Genomic DNA, 20,083 nt, shown 5'->3' with positions numbered 1-20,083 from the left:
AGCCTCACCGTGCGCTGGTCGCCACCCGATGATCTCCTTGGCAGGGAGAACGCCGTGCGCCACCATCTCCTTAAGATTCTCCTCCGTTACGTCAGATGACGCCCATTGGCCTTCGAAGCTTTCTCTCTCTTCCGCCATCGGTTTCACTCAAATGTGCTGATTTGATCCGAGGGATGGCTTGGAAAAGGTGAAGGATTGAGGCGGTGGATCACGGGAAGGATTTTGATGCACTTTTCGGAGGTGGATTTGGCCGGAGCTGTGAACCCTAGTTCGCCGGCGCAGCTTTACACTGTAGCAGGGAGTGGGGAAAATGGCGAGAGTTCCGGCGGGGAAGACGAAGCGTCGCTTGGATATCGGATTTTTCAGTTAAGGGTATCGGAGGTGCTAATGGGCCTAGGCCTGAACAGTACTTCAGCCCAATACTTTTAACAGCGTGGCCCATTGTGTTCCTTAGGGACTTAGGCATATTTTGCTTTGGCAATATTATGCGCACAACAGTGTTGCCCGATGCTGATGAAATCCTTTTTATGCGGTCATATAATTCTTTGGAATTATTGCAATGCAAATTAAAAAGGTGCCCGACAGAAAGGCGTTATGCTGTTTTTGCAAGCTTTTTTAGGCTACAAAAGCTGTTTGGGTTAACTAGGGATGACTTGTTTTTATTATAGTCATTTCCTTGGCGTATTATATGCCTGTTTTCATGGTAAATAGTCATGGCCTAGGCTATTTGACTTATTTATTACCATAATCTTTATAATACTTGATGGGTAATCTTTAGAGTTTTTATATTCGGATGCCTGTCAAGTGTGTTCATTCGTGAACTTTTTAGAGTGTAAACCACTCGGATTTCTTTTATTGTGGCTAAAAAGCAGTCGGCTAGCATGCCTATTTAGGCGCCGCGTATGCTTTTGTCATATAATGCACAATTGTGTTATTATTTTGTCTTTCAACTATATGTTTAGTTTGTTAACTAATCACATAGTTGGGGGCTACACCTAATTAGGTGCATCTATTCGATGCACCATATTCTTTATCTTTTCGCCCTTTACAGTCCACTCGGCAGATTTTGGCTTGAAGAGTTTGAAGTACTCGGATTATTATCTTTGAGAAGGCTATGATGGTCGACTGCAAAGGACTCGGGGGCTACTGTGGAGATTATGGGTATCCCATATCTACACGGCGATGGTATTCGAACTGGGTACAGGATACCTAATGTAGATAGAATATCTTATCTGTATCTCGGGTTTGTTTCTTAACTTGTGTATCAAGGAAACACCCAGAGACTTAGTCGGTTACGACTGTATTTTACCTGTATCTTCATATTCCGTTAGGAATATAGATTATCTTTTGTAATCCGGACTCCTTCCCATATATAAGGGGGGTCCGGGCGCCTCTAGGGGCAGATGATGATTTTTCCCGAATCATACAATCAATAATACACTCGGCGGATTCATCCCCGGACAGGAGTAGGGTATTACTTCTTTTATAAGAAGGCCAGAACCTGTATAAATCCTTTGTCTCCAAACCCATACACTTTCCTAGCTTGATAGCCACCCCCTTTTATTATTGCCGAAATCTAGTTTCGACAATGCCATTATAATTTTGCAAAGTTTAAGATATGCCATCGGTATCTCATGGGTGCACTTTTAGGGTCTTCAGGAAGTAACCGAGGTAAACACCCCTAGCTAGAAATGTACTGAAATTTTATATTATTTGAAATTGGACCAATTAAAATATGGTACCGTTTTGTTGGGAAATAATCTCTCCGCTGAGAGAATCATGCGTGCGGCCAATTCCACCCGTTGGCCCACGCAATAAATTTCATTGATTGAAAATTAAGCGCATCGATCGGTAGCGCCATTACATCTTTGACGGAGCTCGTGGCTCCTCACCGGGAGACCGCACAAGCCCCCCTTTGCCGGTTCGGCCGGGGGCTTAGGGTGAAATCTCAAGCTCTCTCGGTATGTGGAAAGATCGCTAGCTAGGAAGAAACACGAGACACGGGCGATGTATACAGGTTCGGGCCGCTGGGAAGCGTAATACCCTACTCCTGTGTTTTGGTGGATCTGTGTATGAAGGAGCTACAAAGTGTGAGCCGACCTCTCCCTCGTTCTAGGCTCTGAATCTGGAAAGAATCAACCCACCTTTCTATGGGCAAGGTCCTCCTTTTATACTTCAAGGGGATACCACATGCACCCCTCCCTTTCCAAACTGGACTTTTCTTCTTTACATAAATGGACGGAGATTTGCACGGTCGTCCTCCGAACATCCTCCTGACGGGACGGCACATACCTACCTCCACTTCTGCCTGAGGCGGGCACGTCGTGGGAAGGTGGCTGTGTGCTGACGACATGAGCAGTGTCAGACCGGTCACAAATCGGTCATTCTTGTCCACCACACGTCGGCTCAGCAACGTGCATGTTTGCCCTTCTTCAAACAACATCTTGCTTGTAATGGTTAGGATGAAGCCTGGCATATATCGATCGGGGCTAACGTGTCATCTCTGGGATGTAACACGCTAGCTCCAGCCGGGGACGAGTGCCTAGAAGCTCTCGTCTAGACAGGATGGGGCGAAGCATGCGTCTGACCGCCTGTCGCCACCTAACACGCGATTTGACCGGTCTGTGACTGGTCACAGACCGGATAATCGAGTGCACTGCACTGCACTTCGTGCGGCGTGACACGCTTAGCCGAGGCGCAATAAATGCGGTTAGGTGAGCCCTGCTGTGCTCACCTAACCCATACACGTGGAGTAGAAAACGCGAGGGGTCGGGGCGCCTCGGCCCTCGGGGGCGAGGCTGGAGTGGTCCGACCCCCCCCCCCCCCTCGGGAAGACCAAGAGGTGGGCGCACACATCACCCTCGGGCCCGACGTCCCCCGAGGGTGCCAGGCCACGTGGGCGATTGTGTCTGCCTCAAGCCTCGAGTCATGATACTCCCGGTCCCATGTCACCGACAGTAGCCCCCGGCGTTATGCCAGGGCGATCGCCCTTCTTATGGGAAGCGGCCGGGCGTGACGCCACTCCTAAAGCCTGGTGACAGGTGGGACCGGTCTCCATGGTTGGGCAAAAACCCAACGGTCTCAAACCATGCACACCGGTAATGGTAATTTGGCTGTCAATAATGGGCGGTCTCTTCAAGACTGCCACATCACCTGAGCGGCGCACGAATCTGGGCGAGCCGATTTGCCTCGCCTGGAGATACGGTAATGTCGCTTCGGTCGGCGAGCGTAATTAACGCGCGCACGATACGATCTATCTCGACTGCCGCAACCGCATATCCATCTCACGCGCCGCAAGCGGGCGAATGGGATTAGTGGAAGCGTGGGTGCGAGAAACGAGGGGGCGAAATAATGGGCGCGAGAAACGAGGAGCCGGGCACAGCGTTGGCAAGGGTATAAAGGCACTGAGGATGGGATTTGTCTCCTTCCTTTCGCCATCATTTCCCTTGCCTTCGCCGCTTGCGTCCTAACTCCTTCTTCCCTGCGCCCTTCTTTCGCCACACGCGCTCGCTCTTCATCTTCTCTTCGTCCGGCGCCATGGCACGGGGCTCCGCACTGCTTGATGGTAGCGTGCTGCCGCCTTCTCGCATTGTGAGCGAGAAGCAGGCTGGGTTGCCGCGCCGCTTCATGCCGGAATCTGCCACCGGCCGTGAGATAGTAATGCTGGGTGAGGGACGCCCGGCGCCAGACTACCCGGGGCGGTCCGTCTTCTTTCTCCCCTTCGCAATGGCAGGGCTGGTTCCACCATTTTCTTCTTTCTTCATGGATGTCCTGGAGTTCTACGATCTCCAGATGGCGCACCTTACCCCCAACGCAGTGATGACATTGGGCATCTTCGCACACCTGTGCGAGATGTTCATTGGGCAACGCAGTGATCACATTGGTCATTTTGGCTCTCAAGCTACAAAGTGCAGACAATATATAGAACTACATGAGCAGCAGATCATCGAAGTGGAAGTAGAGTTGTATCTGTTGAGTTGTGATCCAATTTCATTTGCACTTAATAAAGGCCAGCTTCTGCCGTAGTGGAGCGCACTACAACAAAACCACTGTTATAAGACATTTGACTTAAGACACTCTGTAAGTTGTCTCAACTTTGAGAATTACGATTAAAATAGAGGCGACTTTTGAGACGCTTTACAAGTTGGAGACATAGTTTAAGACACTTTACGATTAGCATAAGACTACATCGTTTAGATATGAATATTGAGACGTTTTCAGACGTCTCATTTCTAAGATGTGTTTAGATATGAATACTGAGACGTTTTCAGACGTCTCATTTCTGAGATGAGTTTAGATATGAATTTTGAGACATCTTCATTATATGCATGTCATTGACATCAAACAATACAATTATTATTTACACAGAAAAAAAGAATATTTGAATCATTTAGATTCCATCGGAAAACTACATAATTCCTTATCATCTTCATCACATAATATTATAATTATTTAATCATTTAAATCATGAGGGTTTCCGAGACTAAAATAATATTATAATAATTTTTGAATCATTCAGACTCAATAAAGTCTCTCTCAAATGATTAATATTATAATATTATTTGAATCATTTGGACTGCATTGAAAAACATGAAAAATAATGTACTCGTCCACAGAACGTACAGATTGCGATAATGGGGCACTAACCAAATTAACGTGAATAACTAAGCAGCAAGAATGTGCTTCTTTGTTAGATAGGATAATTACAAACATATACACGTACTTGGTTGATAGAAGTGGGCTGGACCTGCTGCAAACCACTTTATTTGTTGGGCCGACGCTTTGCTTTGTTGGGTGCGTATTTGTGAGAATTCTTGGACGATAGTCTCCGCAACACCCTCCTGAACAATAACCCTCGTGAACAATCCCCTTGGTGGCGGCGACACAACTCATGCCAACAGATTGCGCCTCCGCATCTCGCAGCGCCTCCTCCGTCGTCGGGTGCGGGGTTCCGCCGCCGCTCGCGACCTGAGGGGCAGGGCCTCCACCGGCAGCCGTGGGCATAGGACCTCCTCCGTTCGGCAGTTCACCAACAGGTACAGCTTCTCCGCCGGCTGGCAAGCCCAACGCATACAATCCATTACTCCATCATCACCATTCAGCAGCCATTTGGTCCTTTTCCCTTTTAAGTCTTTATTTGGATTGGGTTTTGTTATGTGTTTTCCCTTGTCATTTAGATCCGATGAATTTTAGAATTAAAATCTTAATCGCTTATCTAGCACTAGTAGTACTGCTAGTGCGGCTATGCTGGTGCAGATTCATCAGGGTCACTAGTGACCAGGCATTGGAGTACATTATCCCTGAGAGGCTTGTGAGCTTGAATGCTTGATAGTACTAACAGATTTTGGTGCATGGAACCTGGCTGGGATGTACGACTTCCAGCCACATCGCTGACTATGAATGCAAACAACCCTTAAACTTATATAGCTATTGAATTGAATTTGATATGCAGAACAAGTATTATTCTAATTATCTCTAGTGATGTGATGTCATTTGGCTAACTCTATTTACATTACATGCTTACATATATTTTATGCATTATGTTTTCGCTCTGTATTTTTTATTTTTTAAAATATATATAGACGTATCCCCGTATCGGTGTTTTTAAGAAAATGACGTATCCTCGTATCCCCGTACCACGTATCCGTATCCGTATTCGTATCCCCGTATCAAGGTAACATAGATATTACGTAGAACCAAGTTAAGACAACTTACGAGAGAGTGGATCCACGCATCTTATGAAATTTTGCTGTGAAGGTGGTTCTGAATGCTAGATATCAGTTCCCAAAAGATGAAACTACCTTTCACCAGTGGTATTTTAAATTATGGTTATGAAATTTGTTAACTATTAACATAGTTATTTCTATGCGCATCTTAATGTCCTTCTCAAATCACCCAATCAATTTCACATTCTTTTTGGTATAACTCAGAATTGGTCAGTAGATCAATAGCTAGTGTAAGTGTTAAGACTTGATGTTGTGTATTCTCGATTAATTATGTGAAGAAAAAACTAAGAAAAATCATGAATTTTGACTTATAAAATATTGTTCGGATGCAAATTTTGAATATATTCTTGTAGTATTGAAGAAGACAATGTTAATAACAAGGTTGATGTTTCTCTCTTATTACTCCAGCATACCATATGACTGATGATGGATCGAGATTGGATGAGTGAACCAAGATCATCCGCTGCTTATAAAGATGGTGTAGAATATTTCTTATCTCTTGCATTTCGTGATGTTCCAGAGGATGCCGAGGTCCTTTGTCCTTGCGTGAATTGTAGAAACAGGATAACACAGAATTTTGATAGAGTTAAAACACATTTGAGATGCGCCGGAATTCTTCAAAGTTATACCAAATGGATTCACCATGGTGAGAAATATGATCCACCACCATTAGTATTTGCTCATGTATCAGGCAACTCCATGAATATTCCTATTTCTAGTGTTCGCAAGAGTTGTGTGGTAGAAGGTGGAGAAGGAAGATCGGATGACATGGAAGGACTCCTAAATGCAGCATTTGGCAAGGAAGATAGCTACGAGTCTCTATCAAGTGCTTCTATCAATGATGATGATATTCATTTTGACTCTAACAGTGTGGAACCTGGCATGGATGAGGATGAGAATAATACATTTGGAGATGATCATATTGGGGGGGAACAAGATATGTTCACAAGCTTGTTGAAGGATGCAAAGACAAAACTATATCATGGGTGTGATAAATTTTCAAGGTTGTCATTCTTGGTGAATTTGTATCACCTGAAATGCATACATGGATGGACACAAGAATCTTTTACAGCACTACTTGGTTTGCTATCAGATGCACTTCCTTAAGAGGCAGATTTACCGAGGAATTGTTATGAAGCAAAAAAAATCATTCGTGGTTTAGGTCTTGACTATCAGAAAATCCATGCTTGTCCTAAAGATTGCATGCTCTTTCGAGGTGACAGAGCTAACCAAGAGTCTTGTCATGTGTGTGGTTCCTCCCGTTGGATAACTGATAAGAATGGGCATCCAATTAACTCTGAAGGAAAGAAGAAACCAGCTAAAGTGTTGCGTTATTTCCTATTAATTCCAAGAATCCAGAGACTATTTTCTACTGACCAAACTTCAGGAGAGATGCGATGGCACGAGGAGGGACGTACAAAAGATGGATTGCTACGGCACCCTGCTGATGGTGAGGCTTGGAAAGATTTTAGTGCTCGTTTTCCTAGTTTTTCTGCTGATGCCCGTAATGTGCGGCTTGGTCTTGCCAGTGATGGATTCAACCCTTTTAGGAATATGAGTTCAAAGCATAGTACTTGGCCAGTGATGCTTATTCCTTACAATCTTCCACCTTGGATTTGCATGAAACAAACATCGCTAATTTTGTCGATGATCATTCCTGGACCAGATTCACCTGGGAATGATATAGATATATATTTGGAGCCACTTGTTGATGAGCTATTGCAACTGTGGGAGGGTGTGGAAACATATGATGCTTCTGCAAGGAAGAAATTTTCTCTCCGAGCTGCACTATTATGGACATTGAATGATTTTCCTGCATTAGCTTACCTATATGGTTGGAGCACCGGAGGGAAATATGCATGCCCATCTTGTGCCACACTTACAAAATCATTTCGCCTTAAAAAAGGTGGTAAATTTTGTTATATGGGTCATCGTCGATGGTTGCCACGAGATCACAAATATCGAGAATTGAATAGTCAGTTTGATGGCACTGAAGAGAAGGAAATTGCACCTAAAACATTGAATGGAACTTCTGTTTTGAGAATGCTGGAAGGCAGAGTATTTGTATTTGGTAAGATGGCGAAAAAGAAGGTAAGCGTAGCAAAGATGGCGAAAAAGAAAAAACAAGCCAAAAACAAAAGTAATGAGAAAGGGAGCAATCGGGAACTCAAGCGTAAGAGAAAGACATGCAAAGAGAAATCAAGTGATAACGCAAGTAAGTCTGGAAAGAAACCTGAAGATTGGTTGAAAAAGAGGTCAATATTCTTTAAGCTAGAGTATTGGGAGTTGAACAAATTAAGGCACAATCTAGATGTGATGCATATAGAGAAAAATGTGTGTGATAATTTAATTGGAACCCTGTTGGATATTAGTTCGAAAACTAAGGATGATCTCAATGCACGACTTGACTTGGTAGATATTGGCATTCGACCAGAACTTCACCCTACAGTAGATGATAAAGGAAAGCAAATATTGCCACCTGCACCCTTTACTATGTCAAGAGAAAATAAGGAGATTCTATGTTCAGTAATTCAGAACATTAAGACCCCAGATGGTTATGCATCAAATATTTCTAGGTGTGTCAACATGAAAGATTGCACACTCAATGGTCTAAAAAGTCATGACTGTCATGTTTTACTAGAAGACATTCTTCCCATAGCACTTCGATCATGTTATCCTAGTAAAGCTGTCATGCATATAGTTAACGGATTGGCTCGGTTCTTCAAGAAGTTGTGTTCTAAAGTTATAGATGTATCCGAGCTTGCTGAACTTCAACAGAGTATTGTGATGACATTGTGTGATATGGAGAGAGTTTTTCTTCCATCATTTTTTACTGTCATGGTGCATTTGTTGGTACACTTGGTCGAAGAGGTTAAGTTCGGTGGTCCAGTGCACTACCGCTGGATGTATCCTCTAGAGAGGTATTTATATATTGTTTTGCTCTATTATATTAACTATACCATGGACATGACATATTTTTTTAATTATATATAGATCATTTGTTCGGATAAAGGCACTTGTGCGAAACAGAGCTTACCCAGAAGGTTCAATTGCTGAAGGTTATATTGCAGAAGAGTGCCTGACATACTGTTCAAGATTTTTAGAAGGAAGTACACGCTTTACAAGAGCACCTAGAAACCCTGAACCTTCAGATAATATAAAAGACATTTATATGTTTGAGAGTGCTGGTGAACCAATTGGCAAGGCCATCACCATAGGACGGTTTGACAACCAGCTTCTAGTGCAAGCACATCGATATGTCTTGCGACATTGTGATGAACTTGAAGACTTTCGCAAGTGCGTAACACAAGCATATTCTATCTTTTTTTTACAGTCATATATATATTGTTTAATGTATCCAATTGTTGCAGAGAATTTCTTGATGAAGAGAAAAGAAAACTGCCTCATACAACTAACTTGAAACAGTCCGACGTCGACAGGTTGATCAATAGAAGCTTTGCTGATTGGTTGGAACAAAAGGTATGATTGTCTATGTATTCATATTTATGCTGTAAGAAGTTATTTAGATAGCCAAGAATAACAATATTCTTATGCAGGTTTTACAAAATGGTGGAGTAGATATCGATGAAAAGACGAGAGCGTTGGCTGCAAAACCGAACAAAACTGTTGTGTGCTACAGTGGCTATATTATTAATGGTTTCAGGTTCCACACTATGATGCGTGAGGCTGGCCGCTCCACTCAAAACAGCGGCGTAGTTAACATTGCTGATGATGGTGTTAATTACTATGGCAGATTATCGGACATCGTAGAATTGTCATATAGAAAATACAAGGTAGTGCTCTTCAGATGTGATTGGTATGACGTCCATCATAAAGCCGGCATCAAAAAGGATGAATTTGATTTCACCCTTGTGAACTTCTCCCGAAAGATACATAGTGGAGATAAATTAGATCATGATCCATTTGTCTTTTCATCACAAGTGGAACAGGTTTTTTATGCTGAAGATGCAAAAGCTAAAGGATGGCACGTCGTAACGAGATTTAAGCCCAGAGATATTTTTGATATGGGTGTGGAACAACAATCTAATGAAACAGAGTAGAGGATGGTTGTGTGCTTTCAGGGATGCAGTAGCAGGAAATTATTTTATCTTGGACAATACTGTGTTAAAGCTTGTTTGTTTACCCATACACTCTGATTTTACTTTTTATTTAGCTGCTTGATTTGATTGCATATATTTGAATGAGCAATGATGTGAGTTTTGACTTATGGTGAATTTGTCGACTGGTTCTGTTTCTGTTCACTGTTGATATTGAAATCATCTAAATTTGTCGACTGGTTTTGTTCTGTTCACTGTTATCTGATGATAGGTTATGGTTGTTCAGTCCTAGTTTCAGGTTTGCCAAATACACGTCTTTATACTTTTAGGGAGTTGCTATGCATAGAAGCACAAATCTTACGTTTCCTTGTTGGTTAGCACATCAATCTATCAATCAGTAGTTCTAGGGCTCGATTCCACTTCAACGCATCACTCGGTTTTTATAACTGAAAAACACACTCATATTTTTGCCCTTTTTCTTATTACATCATAACCTGATTTTTTTTCTTTTGAAAAATACATCTATTATGAATTGTATTTTTATGAATTTGAACCCCTTTCCTTGCCTACGTGAATATTTTTTAAAAAATGCTTAAAATGATTTATAATATAAATAATCTACCCATATATATAAGTCAAGCCTAAAATATTTTTAACTACAAACCAAGTCACAATACAATAAATTATAGTTATGTAGTTCTTTCGAAAAAAGATAAATGGTCAAATAAATATTGAAAATCAACGGCATCATTTATTAAAAACCGACAACTTATACATATGTGGGTACATTAGGGATAATTTTATGAATTATCGTCCAGCCAACATATGCAAATTAAAATAAAAAAGCTTTTTTAATTGTTAAATCTCCTATAAATACAGACTTTTATTTATTAATTCTAAAAAAAATCGGAGCCAAGTATGCGTAGTACCATATAACATATCACCCATCTCGTATCATATCCCATATTATTTCCTTCGAATCGGATTCAGGAACAGATATTAATTTGTATCTCTAATTCATATATAATAAATATAATAAGGTAATTAAAGTATCAAAAAGATACATCAAGAAAAAATATACAATATTACATATGAGCACGTAAAATAATGGTTAACCAATCTTTTATCATGTTTTTATAATACATGACATACGGGCAAATACATGTCTTCCCCTATCCTAACCCATATTTTTTTAACGAATTCGAGTTCGAACTCGGATAGTATCGGGTATCCCCTTTTTTCCATATTCCTCCCATGAGTCTCGGGTCGGGCGGGCGGTTGGGAAATACCCGCCCTATTTCACCCCTACCGACAAGTTAGATCCGCCCCTGACCAATTCCGAATACAAACTATTATTTGCTAATTCCAAAAAAAATCTCAAGCCAACTTATGCAAATCCAGATTAGAGAAAATATATTTTGGAATTATTCATCTGAGATGGACAGGGACTTTAATTTATTAATACTAAAAAATTCTGAAGCAAAGTCATGCAAACCCAGATTAAATAAAAATATATTTTCAGATTGTTAATCTGACATGAATATATTTAAAAATATCTGAGATGAACATACAAAATTATTTACTATTTTTTAAAAAAAATCTCAAGCAAAGTCATGCAAATCCAGCTCAAAGTAAAAAAAGCAAAAATACAACGAACTTTTGAGCTCGAACAATGTATGTATGTCACAGAAAAACACCTGTTAACCAATAGACCACAACAAGTATTGAGATTCTCTACACGTATGTTTGTAAAGATACGTGTAGTAGTAGTAGTAGCGTTCCTGTTTTGCCGCCTAAGGCGGATTTCTTTTGGCGGCATATTTTTCGAAGCGTTCGCGGTATATATATCGACTGCCGTTCCTAAATATATTTTGTTTTGCCGCCTAGGCTGATTTTTTTGGCGGCATTTTTTTTTTTGGAAAGCTTACTGTATATATATCACGGACCTACTTTTCCACGCCACATCCCTAAACCTCTCCCTCTCCATAGTACTCTCCTGTAACAGAATTGGAAAACCCAATCTGGCGACTGCTGCCCGCCGCCGGCACCCGGCGGTGCTGTTCCTCCGTTCTTCCTTGCACACGACGGCTGCCCGCCGCCGGCGCCCGGCAGTGCTGTTCCTCCGTTCTTCCTTGCACACAGGTGGGTCAATTAACCTCTGCTGATTCTTCTTGCTGTTTCTTTGTTGCGCATTGAATCGATCTAGGTTAGTACATCGCCTTCTCTCCTTAATTTCAGTCAATCAACAAGTTAGGCAAATTCAAAATCCCCCCTAGCTTCTCTGTAGTTTGGCCCCCTATTCCCCTCCATCAACAGCAGTTCATCACTGCCATAAGGGTTCGTTTAATCCCTAAGAGAAAGGGGGGTTTGGAGAGGATTGAGGGGGAACGATTCCACACCATAATAGGTGTGGAATAAATCCCTTCCAAATCCTCTCGGTCCACTTGTGAGAGAGGGATTAGCAGAACAAGACCTAAAGGGGTAGGGTTCCACTACCTTCCATTTCCATTTTTCTAATTTCTTGGTTGAAACTCTCAATGGTGGCCGGCAAGTCCTCCTTGGGTCATCGTCTTTGTGGTCGCAATTGTTGCTGCTTGTAGTGTGCCCGATCTGCGAGTATCCTGGTATTGTGTAAATTGGATTTCATCAATGCACAGCTATCGTTATTCTGAAGATCCACCAAGCACAATCTTAATGTATAATTTATAATTCACTAAATTATTCTCATTCCTCTTTAGTATATTACTGTTTGACAGAATAAGGCACATATGCAGATGGAAATTAGATTGTGCAGTGCATTGTATATTATCTATGCCTAATTCTGTAAATGAACAGGCCATAAAAACAATAAAATTGCTTATCATGCATTTCGAATTTCCTATGCAGTTAATTAACTTTCATTATATGCATGTTTTACTTCAGTAAACAATTATGGCGAGGGGGCCAAGACGTCTACGGAAGTTGAACCTAGATGCACAGAGCGCAGGACATGTGCAAGATGAAGAAGAAAATTTGCTGTACAACTTTGAAGCTCTAGATGAAGCAGATGCACAATTCAATGACGATAATTTGCATCTCGAAGCTCAAGATGCAGGGAATGTACAACCCACAGAAGATAGTGAGCAAGACCTTTCAGAGAATGATGACATAATCACGGAGTTGCCTCTTGCAGCCAAAAGACCAATTAATATAATCTGTAAGTTTCATATTTTCTTCCTATATATGTCTATATATATGATTTTTCCTATCACCCATAGCTGAACTGTTCCTAAATGTAGGGCCAAATGGGGAGGTACGACAGGTTCTAGGAAATTTTAATGTAAAAAACTTGGACCAACTGAAGCAAGGAAAGGTAATTGTAGAGACGGATGAACATGGTATTCCAAATGATAGATCAGGTTCTGTTCTAGGCTCGTATCTTGGTAAGCTTGCACAGAATTCAACATTTGCACCATTGGACATTCCAAAATGGGACCATGACTTATTTGTGGGACCAAAGGAGAGCATAGTCGCTGACGTGGAGGTGAATTTTTAATTAATGTAAACAAATATTATCATGCTTATTTCAGATCTAACTTTTAGTTATTCATGGTAAAGATGAAATTTGTGTACCCTTCTGAGACGAAGCAGCTTACAAGAGACTGGATTCTAATGAAAGCTGATAAAGGGTGGAGATCTTACAAAAGCCGTTTGAAGGGAAGATACTTTAATCCTGATGTGAGGACTCTAAACGATATATTAAAATATGTCCCAAAAGGTGTCAATGGATATCAATGGCGTGGTCTTGTTAAAATATGGTGTCAGGATAAACACAAGGTGACCTCTCCATTTTAATGCTAAACATACAGTCCAAATTTTGTTTCCTAATCATCTGTATTTAGTACAGCTTCTCTATTTTCAGAAATTATGTGAGAAAAACTCTGAAAGCGCAAAACAGCAGAGGAATCTACATACAACTGGTAGAAAAAGCCATGCTAGGCTTTGTAAAGAGATGGTGGTAATTATTTTGGACTTAAATGTTATTGTTACATATCTATAGCTTTCTAATGCTAAATTTGATCTATCTTCTGATTCTTTGTTGCCTAGGAAGCAAAAGTTAAAGGGAAGGTCCATGACATTGACGTATGGGATGAAGCACATAAGAAAAAGGATGAGCGCATTAAGGCGGTAGTGGTAAATTTCTTTCCTTGCTAGTTGTTATCACAAATGTAGTTTGGTTCATTTATGATAAACTAATTCATGCATGTTTAATTATGTAGGAATCGGCTTACCATGAATTAGCTAAAAAGAAATCTACTAGTTGCAGTGGTCTTTCATCCAAAGATTATGATGAAGTTTTTCGACGTGTAGTTGGAAAAGAGACAAAACTTCGAGGGTACTACGATCATAAGAATTGGAGCCAAATAAGGGTTTCTCAGGGACTAGATGTTGTTGGACAATCTGAGGAATATGCAATGCTTAAGTTACAAATGAATGCAATGGAAAATAAAATAGAGGCTATGAGTGTTGATATGACTCTGATGCGTGCCTTCATAGAACAAAAATTCCCTGGAGAGGATTGGAGAAATATTGTGGTTGCAGAACAAAATAAAGAAGTAAGTGTCACTGTACACCATCTTCCCCTGTCTAAAGATCAATTAACGAATACACTATGTGATCAGTACATATGCATGGATTATGCTTTTTTTGCAGGTTGATATTTCTGAACAAGTTGGTAATGATATCCAACATGAATCCAATGTTGAAGAATCATGTGAACATGTACATTCTACACCAGATAATGTGCAGGTGGTACAATATTTACTTGATAATTTTTAAATTGATGCTTTTGTAAGTCTTTATAATGTTGTTTTTCATAAGTTGCAGCAGAAGCATTTAATCAGTTATATTCCTGCTAAAAATGGTTGCCACAAACCATCTGTACCACATGAACACATGATTGCCAAGGTAACTTATGCAAATCTCACTATGCTCACCATATGCATTTTTTACATTATATATATAATTAAATTGGCCTTCAATTGTAGCAATCAAGCATTGGAAGCTTTGCTAGAAGGTCTGAAGCTAGTCAGAGATACATGGAATCAACTATGGCACATGACCATGGAACTGATAAGGTATACAAACTAAGCATGCACAAAGATTGAAAAGATTGATACAAGTAGAAGGTCTGAGTTATTTTTTGGTTACAGGTTGATATGTTTGATCAAGTTGACATTGACTGTACAAATGAATTTGATAATAACTTTGATAATTCATTTGCCAATACCAATGCTAAGTCAAATCATGTGCAGGTGCGGTGTTTACTTGAAAAGTTTTAATTGAGGCTTTCACAATTTCTAAATATTGACATTTATCATAAGTTGCAGCAAGTACATTCTATTAGTTCTGCTAATGGCAATGGTCGTCGTTTCAATCCATCTATACCATATGAACGCACAAATGCTAAGGTGACTTAGGAAAATCTCACTACATAATGAGTTCTGCTTGATTTAAACAACAATACCTAATTTTAATGAATTTCAATTACAGCAACTAAGTGGGGAAAGCTTAGGCAAAAGGTCCATAACAAGTCAAATGAATGTGGAATCAATGGTGCCACGTGAGAATGTGACCAATGAGGTATATACAACTAAGCACGCAAATATCAATTAGTAAACTTATTTGGCAATACTGTGATTTGTTTGATTTTTTATTCAGGCTTATGTTTCTGAACAAGATGGTACTGATATTATGAATGGGTTTGTTCACAACCGTGAGGAACCACATGCCAATGAGAATGCTATACCAAATAATGTGCAGGTTCTGGAATGTCTACTTTAAAAATGTTGAATCAAAGTTTGCCAATGTCTTAATTCTATCATTTATTATTACAGCAATTATGTTCTGTTAGTTCAACTAGAGCTAAAGAGAATTGTTCTACTAAAGCTTTGCCATATGACCACATAACTGCAAAGGTGTGTTACAGAAATCTTACTCTATTACTGAAACATGTGATTGTTACAACATTTCACAAAGTTGACTTTCAATTGTAGCAATCAAGCATTAAAAGCTCTGTCAAAAGGACTAGAACTAACTGTGTGGATTCAATTTTACCACCTGATAAAGCCAAACAGGTTAGATTCAAACTATTATGCTCTTTTAGTTCTAGTATTAATGCTGATCAAGCCTGCTCATCCACTTTTGATTCTTTAAAATTTTTAACACAGGGGCCTCAGAGAAAGGGAGTATTAGAGAATACTTCATCTAAATCAGTATGTGGTTTCCATTGTTTATGATAAAATAAATATTCATATGCTCATGAATGACAATGCTCCTAGTTTTGCGAATGACAATATTGTGTTTCTCAAAATGATAGGATCAAAGGGTGGTGTTCTTGTTTTCATTGAATCCAGTATACAAAGGCAAAGTAGTGGCCAAGGGAAATTTAGTGACTACAGATAGCACATATGTGGTTGGAGGAAATATGCTTGGAAATGAATATTATGGTGTGGCTGTTCATAGTGTTACAAATATTGGTGATGAGAGACTGCCAAGACCATCTGAAAACTGTACTACATTAAGAGAGGCAATTGGTTATGTCATTCCTTGGCCTCGTCCCTATGTAATATTAATCATTTCAACTCCTATTATAATTTGTCACGTTACATTTTTTTTTTTGCATATATCTCGTTACTAATATAATATCTTGACCTTTCAGGTAAGAAAGCGTAGGGATACAAGTTCTGCCCAGTAGCAAGGCCCTTTCATACGAGTGCTCTGCTCATAACCAGAATTTTGCTGTTATTATTGGTCTGACTATAGGATAATGAATGGAGGACTGAAGAAAAGAAAGAGTGGAAGCCCTGATATTCAACTTTCCTTTTGAAGAAATATTATAGATTTCCTTATAGCAGTTTAGAAAAACACGCACAACAAGCTGTAGGATGTTATATATGTGTGTGTCTATTGCACTTTAGTTTTCCAGTTAGTCGTATATGTCTATTTAAAATTACATGGATGTTTTATTTAGTTGTAAACTCCTTGCTCTCATACAAGCATGTACAGCCTTTCCCCTTTTAATATATTATATGTTCTTGTATATGGTCGGGAATATGGTACTGCCTGCCCATGTAATTTTTTACATGCACATGTATATAGACTCCATTAATATATGATTAATTTAATGTGCATCCATATATATAATTATATGCAATACGTACTCGTTACAATATACTAAATGTATAAAATACATACTACGCTATATCTAAAATACTGCCACCGAGACGCAACAGAACGTCTTAATTAATGTGCTAAAATACTACTACTGAGACGCAACAGAACGTCTTAATGGATGCGTCTATGGACGTTGTACATTGTTTTTTAAAAGCGTCTCTATGCCTATAGAGGTGATATTCCACGTCTCTAACAACGTCTTAAAATAAATTAGGTACGCTTTAGGAAATGTCTCTATTTTTTTGAGACGGTCCAAACGAAGACGTTCCTATGACACTTTATAAAAGCGCCTCGCTTGTTTGCGGAGACAAAACAAAACGTCTCTATATTACAAATAAAATGTCTTCTTTGGGGGGGTTTTGTTGTAGTGAGCGGAGGCCTGTCGCTAGGAGGCTTGGGCCGGAGCGTAGCGGAGAAGCAAATGTTCCACCATATATATACCTCTTGTAAGCCGCCGTGTGGCAAAGTAACCTCACCCCAGATATAGTGAAGATATTTTGCTGGCTGGCGCCCGTGGTTTTTGCTCTCCTGTTTTGGGAGGGTTTTCCACGTTAAAATCTCGTGTCTTCTATGATTGATCTATTGTTTTTTATCGTTTGTTTGCCTATCGTTTCCTAACAGTATTCTCTCCAATAGAAATATCTGCCACTCCTACTTAGCATATCAAGCAGAAAATTAACAAAGTGTCTTGCGGTTTCATGACTGATGATGAGGCGGTGACCGGGAACTTGCCCATGCTTGCTGCCACTCCTGCAATCTGTAGAAGAGGTAATTAACCATATGGTGGATGTGGGCAGCTGATCCGGCTCAGCGGCAGTCAAGCACACGTTGGTAGTTTTGATTTGGCAAAATGGCCTCTTTCAGCCATGGTGCTCCTCCAAATCATCCGAAATATGAAATATGGCTTATTTTCTTCCAGGTGCCTCTCATCCTCACTGTACGAATATAAAGCAGAGCCTGAAAAGTATTGCTTGCATAATTGAGGCCAAAATTACATGGCCGGCTGTTATCTACTCCCTCCGTCCCCCGAAAAAAAAAAGCAACCTGTGACCCCTTCTAGTACAGGACGTGACCCCTCCTAGGTTGCTTTTTTTTAGACGGAGGGAGTAGTTGGCTAGACCAGTTCACTGTCATGGATGAACATTTGCTTCTTTTTGCCACCAATTTATGAGTGCAATTTTATTAATTGTCTAAGGCTGAGTTTTTCTCCAACTTTCCCAACTCACCTCCCTCGTTTTTCACATGTACACTTTTCAAAATGCTAAACGGTGTTTTTTTTAAAAAATATATATATACAAAAGTTGCTTTAAAAATCATATTAATTAATTTTTTAAATAAAATTAGTAAATACTTAATTAATCTTAAGAAAAAGTGTCGCCCTGTTTTTCGTGCATGGGAGGTGAATTCCTAACTTCACCTCCTTCCTAACTTCACCTCCTGAACACACCTCCTGAACACAGCCTTAAAGGAAGTAACCAAAGGTACAAATTAACACACCTATCTAACTAGAAATGTAACAATTTTTTTAAAAAAATTGGACCAATTAAAATATGGTACATCTTTGTTGAGAAATAATCTCTTAGCAGAGAGAATTAATCATGCCCGTGGCCAATTCAACCCGTAGGCCCACGCATTGGCCACGGGCATTATATTGTAAATTAAGTGCATTATATTGATCAGTAGCCCCACAGCGATATAAAAGAAAGGAGTTCATATGATGAAAGGAGAACAATCTCTCCACATTATATTATCCTCTCGCATAAACCCTGAGATAACCGATCCTATATGAAACCACTAGAGGGGATTTCGTAGTGCGATTCTCTCGTTGCAGGTGACGGTGCACACGGAGGACGATCGCCCTGCAACGTCTTCCTTGTCAAGCAGACGATATCAAAACGAGCTCCCTCAATAACTTCAACAATTAATTCAGAGGTAGAACATGAACAAAGAAAGATGGCATCGATCACTCCAATTGACACATGCATGTCATTAATTACGCCGAATTGCGCCAGAGCAAAATTAGTGATCATGCATTGCTTAAGATCATGTTTACTAGAGCTAAGAACTTGGTACCTCCTCCTTAAGGATGGTATGAAATGTTTTTTTTTCAATTTTTGACTCTAAAAACCCTCAATCTACGTACACAATTAATGCAGACGAGGCAGCACAGCTAGATCTGCTCACAAGTTAACTAGCTTAGGCTAGGCCCATACAATTTGTCCTGATTGTCTAGCTTGCTCATTCTGTTTTTTCTGGGTTTATCCTGGCCTTGGACCGTAATATATTGGAAATCTGCTTAAACTCTATCCCTCATCCCACAAAATGAGAAGAAATTTGGGGTAGGTCTCTTCTTCCCAAGTTCGCTAAAGCTAAGCTGCTCGCCTGAAAACATGTAGTGCCAAAGCCCAGCAATTGGCGTGAATAGCAGCTAGCAATTCAACAATGCCCAGCAAGGACAAGCTCCTACAGTTTCACAATGGACGACCTACACTCTTCCTGGTGCCTCTTACTCCTAGTCCTAGCCTCTGCCTTCCTTGGAAAGTAGGCATATTACTGATCTTCTTATTACATGCATATGTGTAATTTGCAAGAGCCATTGGTATATAGACTATTGTAATATCAAACTTGAATCTTTGTCCCTTGATTTCTGTTAGAAAGTGTGTCAAGATGCACTAGCAGGATCTAAAGAACTTAGTCACACATGAATACATATATGCTTGCATAGTTATACTGTTAGTTCTATACATGCATGGGGAGTGTGGTAGGTATGCAAGGAGAGGGAGGTCTACTATATCTATGCATGCCTACTGTTAGCCAATTATAGTCATTCATGGAGCTGCTGACAAGCTAGAAGCAAACTCTAAAGGAACATACCAAATCGGTAGAAATGACAAATGGGGAAAATCGATAGCTCAGTAAAAGGGGAAGCAAACCTAGCAAATGATCCGTCCAGTGCCCGGCTGCATCGCCGGTTGCTGCAGGGAGGTCCGAGTAGCCATCCACCCCTTCCCCACTAATCTAGGGTTTGCGAGAGGGGTGACGAGAGGGGTGGCGGCGCAGCTTTAGGCCTGTTCAGTTTAGAGG

The 20,083-nt window shown here is 40.3% G+C and overlaps 2 protein-coding genes across 6 annotated transcripts; both read left to right on the top strand.

The window, feature by feature from the left end:
* The first annotated feature begins 6,248 nt into the window (after positions 1 to 6,248).
* Positions 6,249 to 9,960, top strand: LOC107279455 (uncharacterized). The gene is made up of 4 exons (XM_015761206.3): positions 6,249 to 8,647; positions 8,721 to 9,023; positions 9,098 to 9,206; positions 9,284 to 9,960. The coding sequence occupies exons 1-4, from the start codon at positions 6,930 to 6,932 to the stop codon at positions 9,785 to 9,787; spliced, it is 2,634 nt and encodes an 877-aa protein (XP_015616692.3). The 5' UTR covers positions 6,249 to 6,929; the 3' UTR covers positions 9,788 to 9,960.
* Positions 9,961 to 11,753: 1,793 nt separating this feature from the next.
* On the top strand, positions 11,754 to 16,907 carry LOC107279299 (uncharacterized). Of its 5 annotated transcripts, none has more exons than XM_066305112.1 (19): positions 11,754 to 11,926; positions 12,707 to 12,980; positions 13,063 to 13,307; positions 13,382 to 13,600; positions 13,686 to 13,781; positions 13,871 to 13,957; positions 14,044 to 14,379; positions 14,477 to 14,572; positions 14,654 to 14,731; positions 14,812 to 14,901; positions 14,977 to 15,078; positions 15,148 to 15,234; positions 15,317 to 15,406; positions 15,485 to 15,586; positions 15,661 to 15,741; positions 15,820 to 15,900; positions 15,994 to 16,038; positions 16,143 to 16,388; positions 16,485 to 16,907. In XM_066305112.1, exons 2-19 carry the CDS (start codon positions 12,716 to 12,718, stop codon positions 16,518 to 16,520), a joined length of 2,382 nt encoding a protein of 793 aa, XP_066161209.1. In that variant the 5' UTR covers positions 11,754 to 11,926; positions 12,707 to 12,715; the 3' UTR covers positions 16,521 to 16,907. The 5 variants fall into 5 exon arrangements, with proteins under 5 accessions (XP_066161209.1, XP_015615956.1, XP_066161210.1 ...); XM_015760470.3 differs by having other exon boundaries at positions 14,651 to 14,731; positions 15,154 to 15,234; XM_066305113.1 differs by having other exon boundaries at positions 14,651 to 14,731; positions 15,485 to 15,580.
* Positions 16,908 to 20,083: the final 3,176 nt, after the last annotated feature.

Source organism: Oryza sativa, chromosome 11, assembly GCF_034140825.1.
Source record: "Oryza sativa Japonica Group chromosome 11, ASM3414082v1".
Lineage (NCBI taxonomy): Eukaryota > Viridiplantae > Streptophyta > Magnoliopsida > Poales > Poaceae > Oryza > Oryza sativa.
Note: the sequence above shows the minus strand (reverse complement) of the source record. Positions and strands in the feature narration are given on the sequence as shown.

What these genes read in the sequence shown, in the direction of transcription:
- LOC107279455 (XM_015761206.3), top strand. Translation starts at nt 6,930, where the DNA reads ATGCTCTTTCGAGGTGACAGAGCTAACCAAGAGTCTTGTCATGTGTGT. An exon ending in TGGATGTATCCTCTAGAGAG is followed by an intron (nt 8,648 to 8,720) that starts GTATTTATATAT and finishes AATTATATATAG; the next exon opens with ATCATTTGTTCGGATAAAGG. An exon ending in GAACTTGAAGACTTTCGCAA is followed by an intron (nt 9,024 to 9,097) that starts GTGCGTAACACA and finishes CAATTGTTGCAG; the next exon opens with AGAATTTCTTGATGAAGAGA.
- LOC107279299 (XM_066305111.1), top strand. Translation starts at nt 12,716, where the DNA reads ATGGCGAGGGGGCCAAGACGTCTACGGAAGTTGAACCTAGATGCACAG. An exon ending in CTACACCAGATAATGTGCAG is followed by an intron (nt 14,573 to 14,650) that starts GTGGTACAATAT and finishes CATAAGTTGCAG; the next exon opens with CAGAAGCATTTAATCAGTTA. An exon ending in AGAATACTTCATCTAAATCA is followed by an intron (nt 16,039 to 16,142) that starts GTATGTGGTTTC and finishes TCAAAATGATAG; the next exon opens with GATCAAAGGGTGGTGTTCTT.